This window comes from Danio rerio, chromosome 18 (assembly GCF_049306965.1).
Source record: "Danio rerio strain Tuebingen ecotype United States chromosome 18, GRCz12tu, whole genome shotgun sequence".
Classification (NCBI taxonomy): Eukaryota; Metazoa; Chordata; class Actinopteri; order Cypriniformes; family Danionidae; genus Danio; species Danio rerio.
Genome location: NC_133193.1, coordinates 14046070 through 14067292, shown reverse-complemented (window position 1 = coordinate 14067292; position 21223 = coordinate 14046070). Strand labels below are relative to the sequence as shown.

Below are 21223 nucleotides of genomic sequence, written 5' to 3'. Positions count from 1 at the left end.
TTCTATTCTGTTCTGTTTTATTCTATTTTGTCCTGTTCTACTCTGTTCTATTATATTCAATTCTGTTCTGTTCTATTATATTCTGTTCTGTTCTATTCTTTTCTATTCTGTTCTATTATATTCTGTTCTATTCAATTATATTCTGTTCGGTTCTTTTAGATTGATGAACTGTCACAATTTACTCATCCTCATTATGGTAAAATTATATTCTATTTATTATGTCCTCACTTTTTTTTTTTTTACAGTTCACACAAATTCCATAATCATTCACTAATTCTCATGTTCTTATTCTATTCTATTTACACTAATGTGACCAATTTAAAGGAAAAGAGTACCTAATATATATATATATATATATATATATATATATATATATATATATATATATATATATATATATACTCATCCTTGTATTGCTCCAATATTATATTCTACTCTATTCTATTTTTATTCCCACTAAAGTTTTACATATATATATATATATATATATATATATATATATATATATATATATATATATATATATTTTTTTTTTTTTTTTTCTATTTTATTCTATCCTCCTTATTTAAGTAAACATTTACAGGGACAGTTCACACAGAAAAATATTTCTTAATAATTTTCTTACTTTCATATTCTCAGACTTACTTTCATATACTTTCAATCTATGTACTAATGTGAACATTTAAAAGAAAAGCTTACCCAAAAATATATTTTTTCACCATTCACTTCTAAAATTGAAAATTGTTCTAAAATTCTATTCTATTCTATTCTATTCTATTCTATTCTATTCTATTCTATTCTATTCTATTCTATTCTATTGCCACTAAGATTAATATTTAAAGGCATATTTCATACAAACATTAACTGTCAGTTTACTTGTCCTCATTATGTAAAAAAATGATATTCTTTAATATTCTTTTTAATATATTTAAAGGGGCATTTCTTACAAAAATCATAATCATAATCATTTACTAATTATCGTTCTCTCATTTTATTCTATTTACACTAATGTCTATTCAACCTTATTATATGCTGAAGAGAACATCTACAAATTAAATTAAAGTAAAACTAAATAAAATAAACATTTGTTTCCACTATAACCTATTTTTCCTAAAGAGAACATTTCAACATATACTTCATGCACAATAGTCAACATTTACTCAGTGAATATGCTATACTTATTTCAGAGTATAGCCCACCCAAGAAATATATGATTTGTGTTCTCAAGTTGTTTTGTAACACAAAAAAGTATTTTAGATCATCTTTTTGTGTCAATCCCCTTTGCAGAAGGGTAAATCTGAAATTCATGATTCTGACAGAGAATGGACTAAGATGAAAAAAATAAATAAATAAATATTGTAGACTTTGAACCCTCACATCTGTTTGTCCAAAAGTAACTCATTTATGTTGAGAGATTACTCTGAAAAGAAATATCAGATATGTAGTTGCTAAGTGCCTCAAACAAACCTCTTCACAACGTTCAATGATTCAGTACCATGAACCTGGCTAACCTTGCCAAATCCAGTGATTATTCCTTCCCCAAAAGCACTAAATGAAGCAAATCGGTTTAAGCATGTCTGCACTCACTGATTAATCATGCAAACTGAATCTTGCAACTTTTGCAAGTACTTAACGGTTCTGTGTGCAAAGTGCATAAGAGATCATTTGGTTATTGATGAGCAGTTTGCTTCTCTTTGTTTTTGTGATCATCCAAAAAAATTCTAACAGACAAACCGAGACTTCAGTCAGATCATGAAGCAGATAAATGTTGATCTTTCTGTTCAGGTGTCAGTGTAAAAACAAAGAAAACAACAGTCCCAAATACAAAATATTATAAGATTAAAACTGAAAAATAATCGGATGGGAATTTCTGTCAATTTTCCTAATGGATAAACAGCACTCTGTATTATTTCAGCATGCTTTCACTTTCGTATTTGTCTTAAAACACACATTTACCGGTAGGAATGATAACATCCCACCATTCTCATTATTCTCTCTTCATATGGCTGTATATTTGCCTGTTACATAAGCATAATACACTGTGATATAGCCTGGTTCATAGGATTGCATTGCTTTCTCACTATAACGGATCCACTCCCGAGTTTATTTATATCGAGCCGAGACCACCTCATTCAAGCGATGTCGGACCGATTAATTTGGCACGGATCCGAGCGTAATTGATGAATTCACATATGCCAAACAAACTGCACTAACTGGGCAAAAGAGACGGGTTCCGAAACACACATCTAGGTGCAAAAGCAACCTTAGTCAACATAAATAGTTTGCCGCAATTGGTATCAAACAGATTTGATAACTGAACTTAAATTATTTAAGTTACTAATACTCTAAATGTTTGATGATATCAACACAAATAATAGGGGAGAGTGGGGCAGAATGTAACACTTTTTGGTTTTGGTCAAATAATGAATAAAGTAATAGCCATTTTTTTTTACTAATAACACACAAGCCTCTTCTACAAATAAGCACTGAAAAAATGATCGCCGGACCAAGAGTTTCTGTGCAGTATTGCCAGGAGTAAATATGTTACTATGTACCCCACCTGTGGGGCAAGTTGTAACAGTCAGAGGGCTAGTTGTAACACATGCTTAAAAAGGCAGATTTCACACAGTTAATTTAATTTCTGTTTACTTTAAATAGTAGCTATATTTCCTCAGTAATTGGCTCATTTATTTTTTTATTCTACATAAAACAGTGTTTATTTATTTATGTATTGGCTATACACATTTGAATTTATTTGCATTATTATCCATTTATCCGTTATGATACAATGCATTTATTTGCATTATTAGCAATAAAATATTTTTTAATAAAAAAATATATATTAAAAAACATTTTAGTATAAAAGGTTCTCAACATTACATTCAAAATTTAAAAAAAAAAAAGTATTTTGTTGGTTTAATTGGTGTCCAACAGTGTGTGGCTTAATTGTAAAACCCTTAATTGTAACTAACCCCGCTGTGTCGTGTTTCATCAAAACTGGTTTGCAGTCACTGTGTATTTTACTTACACACAGTGTACAGTATGCACAAAACACATTTCTTGTAAAATAGGTGTTCATATTTGCATGTAGCCTAAAAAAAGACAAAAATTAGACATAATTTGTATAGTTTGACCTACCGTAACCTCTAAAATAGTCGCCGTCTTCTAGGTTTTATCTTTTGACACAACAATATAAGATTTTATACTTTCACAGATTTTTTGAAAATAAACATATGTGCTGCAAACATGGTTTCTCCAGTATTTCTCATCCAAGTTTCACCAAACTGGCAGGAAGATGTTTGCCGACACTGTGGTGAAAACCTTGCAAGCATGCCATGCCATTACTTTGTGCCCTGCACTCCTCTAAAAGTGTATATGACTCAGTTTATATAAGTTTATAGTATTATAAAGCAAAAACTAACATGTGTAAACTAGAAATGACATAAAGGAGGTGTTTTAAGCAGGGTGCGAATTACAGGGGGGTTGTGGGGTGATTGACCCCCCTAATTAACGCTAGATTCTACCTGTAGGACATCAAAAGCAGATGCATGGCGGGGGGTCAGCCCTTTAATAGTAAGAATTAGCTCTCTCTGATCTCTAATCTATATCTTACAAATTAATAAATAAAATGTATAAATATACATTTGGTCCCCACTACAACAGTTTATACCATTGTGAAAGCATAATGTGCCAATCAATGCTAGAAAAAATATCATTCAACAGTCTGAAACTACATGGCAGTTTTAGAGCAATAGACATCTACTATTCTAGTCAGACATACATCAGAATACACAAAACAATTCTTGTAAAATAGGTGGTTATATTTATAGGTTATATATATAGGTTATATTTGCATGTAGCCTAAAAAAGAAAAACATTAGACATAATTTGTAAAGTTTGACCTACCGTAACCTCTAAAATAGTCCCTAAATATCCCTCAAAACACTGAAATTGTACACATTTTATTGATAAATTAGATGTAATTTAATTACTATCATAAACTTGATTCACTGAAGCATGTATTACCAAACAACTACCGAAAAAGTTGACCCATCAAGTATATTAAGTACAAAACAAGTTATCAAGTATTAAACAACCAGTCTGTGGATCCAGACTAAATATAATCAATCAATTAATCAGTGTCAATGTGGACATCAGATCTCCTAAAACAATATTTCCTATTTTTTTTAATATATTTATCTTGACACTGGGGAGGCAGCTTTATGTTGTGAAAGTAACAGTAAGTCTATACTGCAGCTCTTGTGTTTCAAAATAGCGAGACGAATCCTGTTTTCCAGATACATCCCCTATGGATAAAGCGAAAGCAAGCATGTGCGTGTGTTCTGGCAACAGAGAGAAAGAGAGGAAGTGCATCTAGCTTGTTTAGGATCTTAAATGGAGTAGATCTCATGTCTGCGAGTGTTGTATTTGGTAATGGAGTGTGTCATGATAATGTGCTGCTGTGCGCTGAGAGAGACTCTGTCGTCTAGTCTCTAAATCTGACTCAATCTGCCCTGTATCGCACACACTGCTGGTCTCTGAACATCACTTCCTGTTACCTATGATCCTCCCCTACAACCTGGATGTTTATTTTCCTTTTAAATCACTGCAAATATATATATTTTGTTTGTTTGTTTTTTAAGTTTACGTGTGAAACCTTGCTCTCTCATGACTGTAAGTACATTTATGGTCAAGTATTTCCTATTTTTATGTCTATTTTGGTTGTCTGCCAGTCTATTACTACTTTTGTTTAAGAAGGATGCACAAAAATAAACAACAAAATAACTTAAATTAGTTTCTATATATCGCAAAGTATTTATTGAGAAAATAATTATACTTTAATCTTTCAATCTACTTGTATGCATATTTACTGCATCAGTATATCAGATTAATTTCTAAAGAAACATGACACTAAAGACAGGAGTAATGATGCTGTGTAGCCAGTGTTGCCATCATTGTAAAATAGGGTATACACTCACCGGCCACTTTATTAGGTACAACTGTCCAACTGTTTGTTAATGCAAATCAGCCAATCACATGGCAGCAACTCAATGCATTTAGGCATGTAGACATGGTCAAGACGATCGGCTGCAGTTTAAACCGAGCATCAGAATCGGGAAGAAAGGTGATTTAAGTGACTTTGAACGTGGCATGGTTGATGGTGCCAGACGGGCTGGTCTGAGTCTGTTGATCTACTGGGATTTTCATGCACAACCATCTCTAGAGTTTACAGAGAATGGTCAGAAAAAGAGAAAATATCCAGTGAGCGGCAGTTCTGTGGGCACAAATGCCTTGTTGATGTCAGAGGTCAGAGGGGAATGGCAAGACTGGTTCGAGCTGATAGAAAGGCTCATCAAAATTGGACAATAGAAGATGGAAAAAAACGTTGCCTGGTCTGATGAGTCTTAATTTCTTGTCACCCGGATGGTAGGGTCAGAATTTGCATTTGGTAATATTTCAGCTTGCATTTGGCATTATTTCAGCTTGAGCAAACTTACTTTTAAAAGTGTATTGATTATATATTTAAATAGCCTACATAATTAAGCACAACTTAAATTGTCAAAAAAATTTATATTTTCCTACATCAGCCATTAAAGCCTTTCTGTTTTATTCTTATTTGAGAGACCCATTATTCTCAACCACGTAACAGACATAACTATGAGTTATTAATATTAGTATTTTAAAAAGCTTTTGCTATAAAACCAACATTTACCTATTGCTCATATGTTTCTCAAAACAGTTTAATGGCTCAAATATAAGATTTTTGATAAGTTTTAGGTTTAAATGTGATTTAAGTTACGATTATAAAAATGTATGCATTCTGTGGTCTCTTAATTTTTCTATTCTTATTATTTTGTCTTATTCAAACCACATATTTATAATGTTAGGCCTTAACATGGCAGTTGGTACTGAGAAAGATTTTTTCTATATTTAATTGTTTTCCTTATTTTATTTTCCAAAAAATATTATTTTCACAGGGTTGAGAATACAGTGACAGAGTTGAGGGGACACTTTAATTTCAATTTTAATTTGCTTTCATTAATTTGAAATTACATCTAAGACTTAACCAAAACACTTGTTTATTTTAGTAAAACATTTAGCAAAGGCATTAATGACACTAAGATGAAATTAAACTTCATTAAACCAAACTACAGTCAAAATTCAAAAAAGTAAACTGCTGCAAGTAACTGGACTGTTAGTAACCTTTAAAAATGCTGATAAAGGCCTATGTTACCAAATATATTGCTAAACAGAACCTACAAGAGCAACAGGTAAATAAATAAACATTGTAAATTATGATTGCATATGGACTAATTTAACTAAATTGATAATACATAAAACATTTTCCTAAAAACGAATCCCAACATTGATAAAAACCCAACAGTAGCAACTCGAAAACTAAAATAAGGTTTCAAGCATTACTCATTGTTACGATAAGGCGTGACCTTCATTGTTACGATAAGGCGTGATCTTTGGATGGAAACAAAGCTAATGTTAATGATCAGCAGCTGTGTGTGTGTCAGTGTCTAGATTGGTAAACAGTTTCAGCTGTGGGGCACAATACACAATGGGAGGTTTAGTCTCGGTGAGTGACTAGAGTATTTATCTAGCTGAAGTGCCCTCTAGTGAGTCTGGTGGGTACTCCAGCCAATAATCATGACATTCATACAGTTAGAGTTAATCTGATACAACTGTTACAAATCAATTAGTCTCGCAATTTCTAGTCATAATGCATTGATTGACGCATCTGATGCGTAAAGAACCAAAACCAAGTTTTCAGAACTAATGCACACTAAACTACAGCACTGAAAAACAGCGCTGGATGACTTTATGCAACATCTGGGTGTAAGGTTACACATTTTCCACTATTTGTCCATCAGGAAACAAAGTCATCAATCCCAAGCGCTGAATTTGCTAACGTAGCCTATGGCTTTCTTTCCTTCTCCTTTTTGTCTTTCAACATCTCGGCTTTCCTCTTTTGCGCCTCGTCGAATTTCTAAGCTGATATGCAGTCACCTGCCTCTCGAGAGGGGATTGCGTCTGTCTCTGGTGCCAGTAACATAAAATGTGCACACACTGGCACAAACACACACACACATGCAGACCTGCAGGATTTAGCTGAGAGGCTGGCCTGTAGAAATGGGTCAGAGGATTCTGCTGGAGCAATGCTCTGGAGACCACTGTTTGTGAGACTCAGTGTGCTGACGTGTGCACAAATCCACACACACATACACACACTAATGCGCTCAGACAAAGGGCACAAAAACCCCACACACTAAAAACAGCTCATACCTTTGGTTCACCTGGGAGCTTCATCTAGACATGCCGTAATTATGCACGCATGCATATTCATTTACGCCTTTCTCACTTCCAGCTAATAACATTTAATCGCAACGAGGATGATGTGTATTGAGATGAAATGCCTGGATAAAGGCAAACCGACAGGCAGACGGAGAGGGAGAGGAGGAAGAGGGAGGCCTGTCATAAGCGGCTGATAGAAAGAGCGAATGAAACGGGTGTTGTGAACGACAGGCTGTCCAGTCGACCAGCGCTGCCTGACAGTAACATATTGATCTGAGCAACTGTTCGGCTATCGCAACTGGAATCAAAGATTTAGGTCAAATATTCTAGTTTGCCAGAGGGTGAATGCCATGAAAATAAAACATCCATTTTTTTCTGGAAAAAAGAAAAGAAAAAAGCTTGTATATGTCACAGGTTTGATTTAATAGTTGATTGAGTCAGTGTGATTGATTGAGACCAAAACATATAGGTCTTGTTTGTTTTACGTTTACAAATTATACATTACATTACATTATAAATCCATAAATAATCCTACAAACCAATTTAAAGAATATAACATGGTATATGTTTTAGTGTCAGTGGACAGCATAAACGAGTAAACTAATGTTTTATTCATTTCTCAGTGAATATACACAATATATGATAATAACAGTTTTATTAATCAGTTGTGCTCATTTAAATGATTCACCTAAAATTTTAAGACTTGAAAAGTAATACATCTGGATTCAAGTATTATAAAAATAATACAAACTACAACATTTTTTGTTTTATTATTTTCCCCTAACATATTGATTGGGGTTGTACACATTTTTGCACCGTGATCTTAAGGTATTTTGATATATTAGTTATAGTTTCAGTTTTGGTATTGACTAATGTAATGTACAGATTTGTAAGGCTGAGTACTTATTAATGCTGGGAACTGTGCATATGTAATAAATTGATTTTTTTTAAATAATAAGACAGAAAATCCAAACACAGCAATAAATAAATAAATATTGGTAATAAATAAATAAAAACATAAAAACATTATAAAAATAATGCATGCACAACAATACATGCACAACAATAAATAAATAAATATTGGCAATAAATAAATAAATAAAAACAAAACATTATAAAAATAATATGACAAAAAATGCACGCACGACAACAAAATAAATAAACAAACAAATAAATAAATAAAAATATTATAAAAAAATAATATGACAAAAATGTATGCACAACAATAAATAAATAAATAAACAAATAATTAAAAACATTATACAAATATGACAAAAATGCATGTACAACAACAAATAAATAAATTATTAAATACTGGTAATAAATAAATAAAAACTGGTAAATAATAAATAAATTAATAAAATATTTAATTACTTAAAAATAATTATAAAAATATTATAAAAAATAATATGGCAAAATGCATGCACAACAATAAATAAATAAATAAACAAACAAACAAACAAACAAATAAATAAATAAATAAATAAATAAATAAATAAATAAATAAATAAATAAATAAAAACGTTTACTGGTTGCCTGATGAATACAGGCATTTCACATTCATACATCTGAAGACTCTCACTGGACATGAACTGCCCCGCAGCATCAAAATCTTGCCCTTTATTTCTCATAAAACAAAGAGGGGTTCCTGAAGTACTGCAGCTGTTGATTTGCTACATTATTGCTCAGGACAAAGATTAAACTTTGAAAAATTATAATACATGAGGAATTAAAAAGTATTAATTCTGCAATATTACAGCCACCCAGCCTCCCGTCCGTCTTTTATACTGTGCTGGTAAAAGCACAGAGGATAATCTGTTTGGGAATCAGATGGCATTAGATGTCATTAGCGGTGAGTCATCTTTAATGAACACATCTAATGAAGTGAGCCTCGCGGAAAGAAATTACATTATTCCTGCTTCAGAACATCGGTACGAAAAGTGTGTGTGTGTACATGGCATATAGGAGAGAATGACTTTTGTGCTTCATAAAATAACCAAAATTCTTACGTTTCGGAACATCATCAGGTTCCCAATAAATGGCAAGGGCTTTGGGTGTTTGATGCCACATCGTTCCAGATTGGAGAACGGGGAGATGGAGTACCTGTTAACACAAACACAAGATCAGTTCAGTTTGAGCTTAGTGTAAACGACTACTATTGCATCTCATTCAGCGGCCTTATTCGATTGTGTATTTAAACATTCACGCTCTAAAAAAAGTCTCACAATGCACTGTGAAAGTCAGGAAGCGTCAATGTTTATAAACGTTCAAATCACACAAAATTAGCAGAAACTCAAGTCTATTCCGAGCCCCTCCCCCAGAATATCGTCAGTATATAGCGATTGCTGATTGGCTCCTGTACTAAAAGGCGGGGTTTCATTTGCCATATTCACAGTTACACTTTTCCCCATTCAAAATTATACGAGTGACATGTCTTGTGCATTCTATAGTCTTTGACTATACTCACTAGTAATTTAGCGGACGTTTAACGTGTGAAACAACAAACAAGAGAAGTTTAAAATAAAGAAACCGTTTTTACATTTAACCATGAACAAACATAGTTGGACAAGTACAGAACAATCTAACAAACATTTATAGTTGATTAATAGCTGAAATGTTGCTGGTACACGAAACAAGGGGATTATTAATTTTTAACAAAAAAAAAAAAGCTTATACATTTATTATTCATTCATTTTCTTTTCGGCTTAGTCCCTAGAAATCTGGGGTCACCACTAAGAATGTACTACCAACTTATCCAGCGTATGTTTTATGCAGCGGATGCCCTTCCAGCTGCAACCCATCACTGGGAAACATCCATACACACGGCCAATTTAGCTTACCCAATTCGGCTGTACCACATGTAAGGCGGCCAAGATGGACAGAGTGTGCTCACTGAGCAGTAAAGAGTCCCCTTCACTATAATGAGGCGTTAGGAATCCTGCTGGCCTTACTAACACCACTTCCAGCAGCAACCTAGCTTTCCCATGTGGTCTCCCATCCAGGTACTGACCAGAATCAGCCCTGCTTAGCTTCAGTGGGCGACCATGTGGCTAATTTGGGCACTGGACAATGGTCTGATAACCATCCCCATGTCTTTGGACTGTGGGGGAAAACGGAGCACCCCGAGGAAATTCATGCAAACGTGGGAACAAAATGCAAACTCCACAAAGAAACGCCAACTAACCCAGCTGAGGTTCGAACCATCGACCTTCTTGCTGTGAGGCGAAAGCGCTACCCACTGCACCACCACAGTTCTGCTGTTGCTTTTAAGTTCCAGTTTTAATGTTGTACAATAAAATGTCACATAAATGTCCCGATAAACAATTTCCTCATTGTCCAGTGCCCAAATTTGTGCACATGACCTAATGATTTAGGACTTTAGGAGTTGATTAAGCACCCTATTATTATAAAGCTACAAGAAAGTGAGCTGGCAGCTAGCCCTCTGCAACTTTCACACTGTTGCCCACTGAAGCTAATCATGGCTAATTCTGATCAGTACCTGGAAAGGAAAACCACACGGGAAAGCTAGGTTGCTGCCGGAAGTGGTGTTAGTAAAGCCAACAGCAGTCCTAACACCCCAAAACTCTTTACTGCTCGGTGAGCCCACTCTGTCCATCATGGCCTCCTAACCATCCCCATATCATAATTGGCTTCATCACTCTTCCTCCTCTCCTGTGTGTGGTGTGCGGGTCTGGTGCAATATGCCTGCCGTCGCATCATCCTGGTGGATGCTGCACAATGGTGGTGGATGAGGAGATTCCCCCCAAAAATGTGTAAAGCACTTTAAGTGTCTAAAAAAAGCCCTATATAAATGTAAGGAACTATTATTATTAAGATAATAGTAAAGCAAAAATCATGGTTAATCAATGTCTATGAATCTTTTTAATCAACATCAAGATTTAGAATTAAAATAGCATTTTTATTTATTATGCTTTTAATATATGAAATGCATTAGATGCTGAGATATATCTGGTTTAAGCCAGTAATGCAGTGTGAATAATACAGATAAAATAAGCCCTCCTAGATATTAGATTTTTTCAACACATTTCTAAATATAATAGTTTTAATAACTAATTTCTAATAACTGATTTCTCTTATCTTTGCAATGATAATATTTTACTACAAATTTTTAAGATATTTCCCAGTGATGGGTTGTGGCTGGAAGGGCATCCGCTGCGTAAAAACTTGTTGGATGAGTTGGCGATTCATTCTGCTGTGGCAACCCAGGATTAATTAAGGGACTAAGCCGACAAAGAAAATTGTTAAGGTCGTGTCCTGTCTTTACTGGGTCCACTGAGTAACGCACTATAGTAGTCTGTCTTTGTCATAGAGGACAAGACAATGCTCCCAATGTTGTCTCGCACAGACCACAGCCCCGCTCCTATTGTAGACGGGTGTAAGTGATGGTTGGTGCAAATGCATGATGACACGAGCTGTATCTGAGCGCTCTGGAAGTGCTGCTTCTCCTCTGAGTATGGAAAAGGAGATCTGCATAATGCATGAGGTTTGCATCTGCTGACACACCAGCGCTTCGACCGCTTTCAACTTTGAAACGAGCCGTGGGACATGACGAGACTGTATTTGCTCACAAAGTGTATTTCTGTCCCCTAGAAGTTAAACACAAATGTCTTAATCCAGTAGAGAAAGAGAACAACGGGTACTTTATTCAAATGTGTAATCATTATCGCGGGTGCTTCTCAGAAAACCCTACCCTTATGAGTTGAGAAACACATATTGGGGGTTTTCTTCAGCTACAGGTATTTTAACGTCCAAAAAGTTGTAATATGAAGGTCATATAAAAAAAAAAAATTGGATGAAACTAAATCCATATTTAAAAGACGCAAAGGAAAAATGTATTATTTCATATATGAAGGGAATATCTGGCCAAAAAAACAGCTTGTGTGCAAAACATTTTTAGTCAGACTGCATTATGAGAACCAGTCGTCAGACCTTCTAGCATAATTTTGTTTCTGTGAATTGGCAAAAATAGTGAAAACGTATGATAATAATGATTAATTATTTATAATTTAATTCATGATTAAAAAAATTAAATGTTTAAATTCTGTCTGGTTCTTGAATCTGATAGACTGATAGCCGTGCAATATTCTGCAAATAACAGCACTCATCCAGCCTCCTAACCCTTCACCCTTGTGTATTACTTCGCCCACATACGGCGACAAGCAAAGGACACTACAGTTTGACAAATATTGCAGCTGTTAGACAACATATTGTACTTTTGAGGCTTTTTTAGTCGAGAATGTAGTTGTTTAGAGTGCAAATATGCCGTTTATTTAAAAGGACAGTGCCTATTTTAAAATATTTATAATTTCTGAGACAGCGAATCGGCGGCCATTGGCCTGTCATTGAGCAGAGCAAAGATGTTTGACATTGTCCATCCACAAGCTGGCGAGAGACACCATAAAAATCTCTTAGATGACTACAGCTGATCAAATCATTATTAAACTGGTGACATTCTAAGTTGACCTTTCTCTTTTATATGTTGCAGTGCTGTATTTATACAGTAATTGAAGTTTATTGAGTGCGAGATGGCACTCGCATATCAGGAATGTAGGTATTTTGTGTTGGCCACTCTTTGTATAGCCCTGAGTTACTTTTTGCTTGGCTATCTGTTTGTTTCTAATGCATCTCCTGTTTTTGTTACTGCAGACTAGTTAAGTTAAAAAAAAAAAAAAAAAAAAGAAGAAGAAGAAATGCCTGCATGTGTTTAGCGTTTTTTCCTAATCGCAAACACAACAGTAATCTGGTAGTGTTTGCGCTGCTTTGGCTTTTTCGGGGTTAATTATTGTGATCTCCCGATTGCAACAGAGAAATACTGGGAAATCTCTGTAGACTGATAACATTTCATGCTGTTCAGCCTTATAATTTTAGAATGTGAGCAAAATCACCTGTTTTGTCATCATTTTAGACAGTACACTAGAGAATCATTCAAATACTAGCTCTAAAGTGACGTTGGTGAAGTAGCAATGGTTTCTGCTGTTTTGACATCAGCTGCAGATGTGAATGAATGGCTGAAGATAGTAGTTCCTCTTTCAAAAAGGTTTTTGAGACTCCGTGTTTGTTTGTTTGTTTTATACACACAAATATGTCCTTAAACTGTTGTATAAACCCAATATCACACTCGTAGCAGTGCGATATGGCTGTATATCATCACTGATGGTGGGGCACTAAGGCACGCCTCCCACCCCACCAGTGCTGATATACAAGTATATCGCACTGCTACGAGTGTGATATTGCTCTTATATATAGTTGTGGCCTCATAACCATATTGCCTCATAACCGTTACTGAAATTACTAGCTTACCATTGTGACTAGTATAAAAATCTGTTTATTTCATCATTATTTTACCCATTGATAATGTTTCAATCTAACTCTGATTTTGAGTTGACACAAATAAACTAGGTTTTACTTTGATAATTTAGTATTTAAATAATTACTGATTTCAACAACTATATTTTAAAAGATTTTTTTTATTTCTACTTTTATTTTTTATGCATGTGCTGCTTGTGGATGAGGAGATTACCCCAAAATGTGTAATGCTCTTCGAGTACCCAAAAAAAGCGCTATATATATGTCAAGTATAATTATTATTATTACTTTATTCAAGATCAAGAAAATGCATATAAAGTATCAACAAAGCAAATATACCCCCAATCAGACTTCAATTGTATATATTCATTTGTTTAACTAGCCCCTAACAGTGTTTTATTTGCATTTATATTTGGTAGATGCTTTTAAAACTTTTATTTTTGATATATAACTTTTTTTAATGTTGCTAGAGCCATGTTACATACATTTGATCTTCATAAAAAAACACAGCTATAGTTTAAACAAAGACAATTTGCTTTAGGCAGAACGGTGGCTGAGTGGTTAGCACTGTCACTTCACAGCAATAAGGTCAACTGGTTTGAGTCCTAGCATTTCTGGTCCATTTTCGATAGGTGAATTGCTGTATATAGTGAGTGTGTGTGTGTGTGTTTGTGAATGTTTGTATGGGTGTTTCCCAGTAATGGGTTGCTGCTTGGAAGGGCATCCACTGCACAAAACATTATGTCAGAAAATGTGGTAATTTATTCCACTGTGGCGACCTCTGAAATAGAGAGCTGAAGATAAATGCATGAATAATTCACTTTAAATACATTTAAATACATTTTCTTTGTGTGACTTTAAAGTAATTCAGTGCATGTCAATCCGACTGTGTTTATAGTCCAAAAGTACAGTGACAGGAAATAACTTCCGCACTGTGGCGAAAAAAATAACCACCTATCTTCCTCAAAAATAATAAAAAAGTAACTGAAAGATTCTGACATCAATCTCTTTCATAATCTCCAGCTCGGCAGGAGTTCATTACCATATTAATTGTCAGATTAGAGAGCGGGTCTTAACACATGCTGTAAAAAATGCTGGAATGATAACTCATTTTATGACACGCTCTTAATTACACAGAAGCACGTCGCGTCCCAACACTGAAAGACCCAATCTATCTACGTCCACATTCAACACCATTTCTCACTTCAGCACAAACATATTCACCAAACATCCTCCAGTCTTTCAGCTCGTTATTGGTTAAAGGTGACGTCGGAATTAATTTGCACTTTTTTCTTTAGTTCGGTTTCTGTTGTGTGAGCTAGTTCGGACAAGTTGAAAAGAAAACATGCACCTTTTTTTATAAACTGAGTGTATTTATGTGCCATAATTGACCTGTTTGAATTTGGTGCCGGTTTATATATCCTGTAATTCACGTGACCCAGACTGCGTATTACAGTATATGTTTATTCTCCATGAAAAATACAAAGAAGGTCAATAAGAGTCACTGTAAACTCTTCAACATACAAAGTTGTTGTAGCAGAGATCCCGTAATGCAATTTGAAAATGTAAATCAATGGAAAGCATCCATGAATCATGAAAAAGAGGCAAATTTTAATTAGATATAATTTATTTTTACAGTGTATGAATTTAAATTCCCTTTGACTTTCATTTGATGTAAACACCAAAATGCACCAAAAAACTTATGTTATCCCAAGGTCAGCCTCAAAATACCTGCATCAGTGCAGTTTCAGAACACTAGCTGTCTTCAGCACTAGCTGTCATCCTGACAGTAGTTTTCTAGAGCCAAAAGAGGGTTTGTGCTGGTGCAAGTAAAACTGGCCCAATATATGGATGGCTATTACGATTGACTACCTCTGTTTACTGGCATAGCTGACACTGCTGTTCTGATCATGCTGATGAACACTGAATAGATTCAAAGTCATTAATGTGCTCTTGTTTTGATAGGGAAATGTTATCAATAATACACATTTTATACGTTGTCTACTTTGTTATAAACTACACTCAACGGCCACTTTATTAGGTACACCTGTCTAATCAGCAACTCAGTGCATTTAGGCATGTAAACATGGTCAAGACGATCTGCTGCAGTTCAAACCGAGCATCACAATGGGGAAGAAAGGTGATTTAAGTGACTTTGAACGTGGCATGGTTATTGGTGCCAGACGGGATGGTCTGAGTATTTCAGAAACTGCTGATCTATTTTCATCTCTAGGGTTTACAGAGAATAGTCAGAAAAGGAGAAAATATCCAGTGATCGGTAGTTCTGTGGGCGAAAATGCCTTATTGATGCCAGAGGTCAGGGGAGAATGGCCAGACTGGTTTGAGCTGATAAAAAGGAAACTATAACTCAAATAACCACTCGTTACAACAGAGTTTGCAGGAGAGCATCTCTGAATGCACAACACGTCCAACCTTTAGGCAGATGGGCTACAGCAGCAGAAGATCACACTGGGTGTCACTCCTGTCAGCTAAGAACAGGAAACTGGGGCTACAATTCACAGAGACAAAATTGGACAATAGACGATTGGGAAAACGTTGCCTGGTCTGATGAGTCTTGTTTTCTGCTGCATCATTCGGATGGTAGGGTCAGAATTTGGTGTCAACATCATGAAAGCATGGATCCATCCTGCCTCGTAACAACGGTTCTTTACACACTTTGGGCCCATTAGCACCAATTGAGCATCGTATCAATGCCACAACCTACCTGAGTATTGTTGCTGATCATGCCCATCCCTAAATACTGAACCACCATGCTACCTCTGTAAGACTTATTTCAAACTGAAAACAAGATTGTTTTACTTTACACCATTTGCAGATTTTTAGCTATTATTTCTAAAAGAAAAACAGCATTATTTTTTTCTTGTTCAGCGTCCTGATTATTATTATTATTTTAGATATTTAGACTAGAAACAAGACAAAAAGTAAATCAAGTATTTATTCACAGTGTAAATCCATTATAACCCCCAAATAACCCAATAGCTGTATATAATACAGTATATGTGCATTTTATTATTTGCCAACACCCTATACAGCACAATAATTAAGTTTACACAAGACAGCACACACTGCATGACGATCAATTGGAGTTCAATGCGAGCCTGAGCTGACTGACAAATCCAGCGAGGCATCTCCTCTGCGTGTCTCTCCAGGCTAGATAAACAGATGTTGATGTAGCTTATCAGTGAATACGCCCGGCCGTTCCTAAGCCGTGTGCCAGGAACGAGAGAGAGACAGAGACGTGCCACAGGCTAAATATACTGGGAAAAGGCCAGGCTAAAACACCACTAAAATTCACACTCAGCCTCCATGTTAAATATTTACCTCAGCCTTACTTTCTGTCCTTCCCAAATTCGAGAATGATGTAAGAAAGGATCACTGTTTGGCACCAGCACAAACAAATCAAACGCGTTTCAACTTTAAAAAATGGATGTACACACAAGCGCTGCTAGACATTTTCACAAACACAAACGTCTCCAAGGCTGATATTATAGTTTGCTGAGCTTTAGACTTGCACATCAGGAAGTCATTAAAATGGATGAGTTTGGGGTGACCTGTAACTTTGGGGTGAACGAGCAGTCCTTGGAAGGAAAAGAGAGATTGAGATAATCAAGTCTGAGTGACAGCGAGGCACTTGCTGTGTTGTTTTCGGAAAGAGGTTGGAAGGAACAGGCCAATGTTCTCATTAGGGCCCAAAGTGCCATAAAGGAGGAAAGATGCATTGTGAGCTGGAAGAAGAGCGAGAAACTAAAAAGCTTCGGTCCAGATTCTGCAGAGGAAAAAGGTGAAGAATCAAAATGCTTAAACCGGCTTTGCTCCAAAAACAGGGTTCCTACACCTTTTCCAATGTGAAATTAAAGCACTTCAGGTGCATTTTTCAAACTTCTCCAGCACTCTACAAGTGTGACAAAGTACTTATTTACATATACATACTTCATCACATTATATCAGATATTAATATTCTATATGCAGTTGAAATCAGAATTATTAGCCCCTCTTTGAATTTTATTTATTTTTTTATATTTCTCAATTGATGTTTAACAAAGTAAGGAAATTTTCACAGTATGTCTGATAATATTTTTTCTTCTGGAGAAAGTCTTATTTGTTTTATTTCGGCTAGAGTAAAAGCAGTTTAAAAAAAAAAAAAAACATTATTAAGGTCAAAATTCTTAGCCTCTATTTGTTTTCGATTGTTTACAGAATAAACCATCGTTACACAATAGTTAAGCCTAGTTAAGCCTTTAAATGTCACTATAAGCTGTATAGAAGTGTCTTGAAAAATATCCAGCAAAATATTATTTACTGTCATAATGGCAAAGATAAAATAAAACAGTTATCATTATTCATTCATTCATTCTTTTTTCTTTTCGGCTTAGTCCCTTTATTTTTTTTTTTTTTTAATGATTATTTATTTATTGCAGAACAAAGCCAGCATACATAGCTAGCAACAACTATATACAAGCCAAGCTTAGTCCCTTTATTAATCCGGGGTCGCCACAGCGGAATGAACCGCCAACTTGTACAGCATATGTTTTAAGCAGTGGATGCCCTTCTAGCCACAACCCATCATTCACATACATACACTATGGTCAATTTTAGCATTCCCAATTCACCTGTACCTCATGTCTTTGGACTGTGTGGGAAACCGGAGCACCCGGAGGAAACCCACGCAAACATGGGGAGACTAGTCCACACAGAAATGCCAACTGACCCAGCTGAGGCTCGAACCAGCGACCTTCTTGCTGTGAGGCGAATGTGCTACCCACTGCGCCACAGCGTCACCCCAAATCAGTTATTAGAGCTGAATTATTAAAACTTATGTTTAGAAATGTGTTGAAAAAATCTTATGTCCATTACACAGAAATTAGGGAAAAAAATAAACAGGGGGGCTAATTATTCTGACTTCCACCGTAGTATAGTATTTTAAGATTTTTTTTAATGGCATGTTTGCCCCCACCCCAACATTGAATTATTGTATTTTACCTTCTTAAAAGGAGCATCGCATTAGTACAGGTGGACACGTCAGGCAAGGTGATAGTCAGCTGTTCATGACACGTACCAATCCGGTTCTGACATATGTCACAGTGGTCTATTTAAATCATACATCCGGTCTCTGTTCAGTGTTTGGCTGCTCAACAGTTCTTCCATTACCAACTGCTCCAAGCTCATTTCTGATATCTGTTCAAAGTATTAGCCAAGTACATAGCAATCAGCCTCATGTCTCTGGTATTTGGATTAGATCAAAATCAGTTGAAATTGTTTATGAACGGGTTCTTGGGTTTTGTTCTGTTACCCCCATGGGGGATTGACTTTCTGCTGTTCTTCCTGCTCTGTCCATCCATGCCTGCAAGAACAGGCAAATAGAGTTTTGCCCAGAACAGAACCATCCTGCCAAAACTAAGTGCAGGCTAAATATAACTACATATATTTGACAAAAGTGATGCTGACTGAAATCTTAAATTTGTCATCTTTCCTCTTAAATTAATATTTATTGATTTTGATATTTATTATTATTAATTATTGAGTTTTAATTTTATGCAAAGAAAAAAAAACAACAACCTTACCGGTCAAAAGTTTGGGGTCAGTTTATTTTTATTTATTTTCATGTTTTTTAAGGCAGCATTTGTCAAATGTAAAATTTTTTTTTTTACAAATGTTAAATTGTTAAATATTTATTTAAATTTATTGTATGTAGTTTCAAATGAATTTATTACTTCAGTCATTATTGCTTTTATTACTATTACCATTAATAACAATATTAATAATAATAATAACAACAACAACAATAATTAATATTATAGTGATTTTTGAAGGATCATGTGACTCTGAAGACTGGAGTAATGACACTGAAAATTCATCTTTAAAATCACTGGAATAAATGATTAAATTAAATGATTTATTTATTTTTGAACAGTTTTTATTTGTGCAATAACATTTATTGCACAATTTAACAATGTGTGTTGTATTTTTGATTGAATAAATGCACTTTTGGTGAGCAAGAGAAGATTATTTTAAAACATTTTCAAATCCTACTAAACCAAACTTTTGACCGGTAGTGTGTATATATATATTAATTAGTATTAACCTATTTAGTTTCAAATTAATTTGAAAGTGCTTTATCCAAAATCTAAGCACTTTTCAAACCTTGAAAACACCAATTCAAGCAATTCCAAGGATTTCCATCACCCATATGAAACCTGCAAAAACTGCCTTGCTGACATTATATTAAGGCAGTATACAATCCAACGTATTAAGACAAACTGATATTAGTAAAACTAATGCATCTCTTCATCACTACCAAATCATCAATTCTTTTATACAAAGTCCTCATAAACATTTCCCCCCGTTTTCAGAGAAAAGGTTTAAGGTTAGTCCTACACTAATTGAAGTCCTTATATTGAATGTACTGAAAGTTAATTCTACTCATTTGAAAAGAGTTTAAAACTCAGTGTTCAAGGTAATGAGTAAATTAATATCCTCATTACAACATCACAGTACTTATATAGATTAGGTTTTTTTTTTTTTACTGAAGTGGTTTGTAGCAATCGGTTTCCTCAAATGGTCTGAGTTGCCTTAATTTATAGGGTTTTACAGTACTCAGTTGGTTTGAGTTCTCTTCATTTATTGGGTTTTACTGTGCTCAAATTGCTTCGTTTACTCAAATGGATTAAGTTCACAGTACTCATTGAGATTAGTTTTTGAACTTAAATGGTTTGTAGCAATCAGTTTCCTCAAATGATTTGAGGTACTTTAACTTTTTGGGTTTTACAGTGTAGTAATGGTATATTTTTAAGAGGAATACAGACAGACATGAATGATAAATTAATTGTAATATACAGTGTGTGCGACATGGTGGCACATTAGGTAGTGCTGTCGCCTCACAGCAAGAAGGTTGCTGGTTTGAGCCTTGGCTGGGTCAGTTGGTATATCTGTGTGGAGTTTGCATGTTCTCCCTGCATTCGCGTGGGTTTCCTCTGAGAGCTACGGTTTCCCCCACAAGCCCAAAGACATGCAGTACAGGTGAATTGGGTAAGCTAAATTTATTCATAGTGTATGTATGTGAATGAGTGTGTATGGCTGTTTCCTAGAGATGGGTTGCAGCTGAAAGGGCATCCGCTGCGTAAAACCTATGCTGGATAAGTTGGCGAATCATTCCGCTGTGGTGACTCCAGATTAATAAAGGGACTAAGCTGAAAAGAAAATGTATAAATGAATATACAGTGCATAGACTTACTATACAAAACATTCCTCTTTGTGTTGTTTTTAACAAGTTTTGGATGCTGATTGGCTTTCCTGAGGTAAAAGTTATGTTAATAGTTTACAATATGCTTTATTAATGTCCTCAGTCTTGTAATGCTCATTTTTTTGTTTCATCCTGCTATAATTACTGTAAATTGTGTTTGTATCCGACTTCATCCCCTTTGCACTCTCTGTTATTGACACTGAAACCAGCTTCATGTCGTTAGTTCAGTCATTTTGTTCTTCAATATATACTTTGACAAGACTGGCTATTGTTATACCATTGATTTGGCAATTTTTATGTGACAGAAGACTGTTCCTAGCATGTAGCAATTAA

General features: G+C 35.0%; 1 protein-coding gene across 5 annotated transcripts in view; it reads right to left on the bottom strand.

Moving 5' to 3' along the window:
• Positions 1 to 21223, bottom strand: part of tbxas1 (thromboxane A synthase 1 (platelet)) — a 216708-nt gene that overhangs the window by 160363 nt on the left and 35122 nt on the right. For all 5 annotated transcript variants that reach the window (XR_012393810.1, NM_205609.2, XM_073929585.1 and 2 more), the window contains 1 exon segment: positions 9312 to 9405. Coding sequence is in view for 4 of the 5 variants with exons in the window: in NM_205609.2 (NP_991172.2) it covers positions 9312 to 9405 (94 nt within the window). In the remaining variant the exon portion in view is untranslated.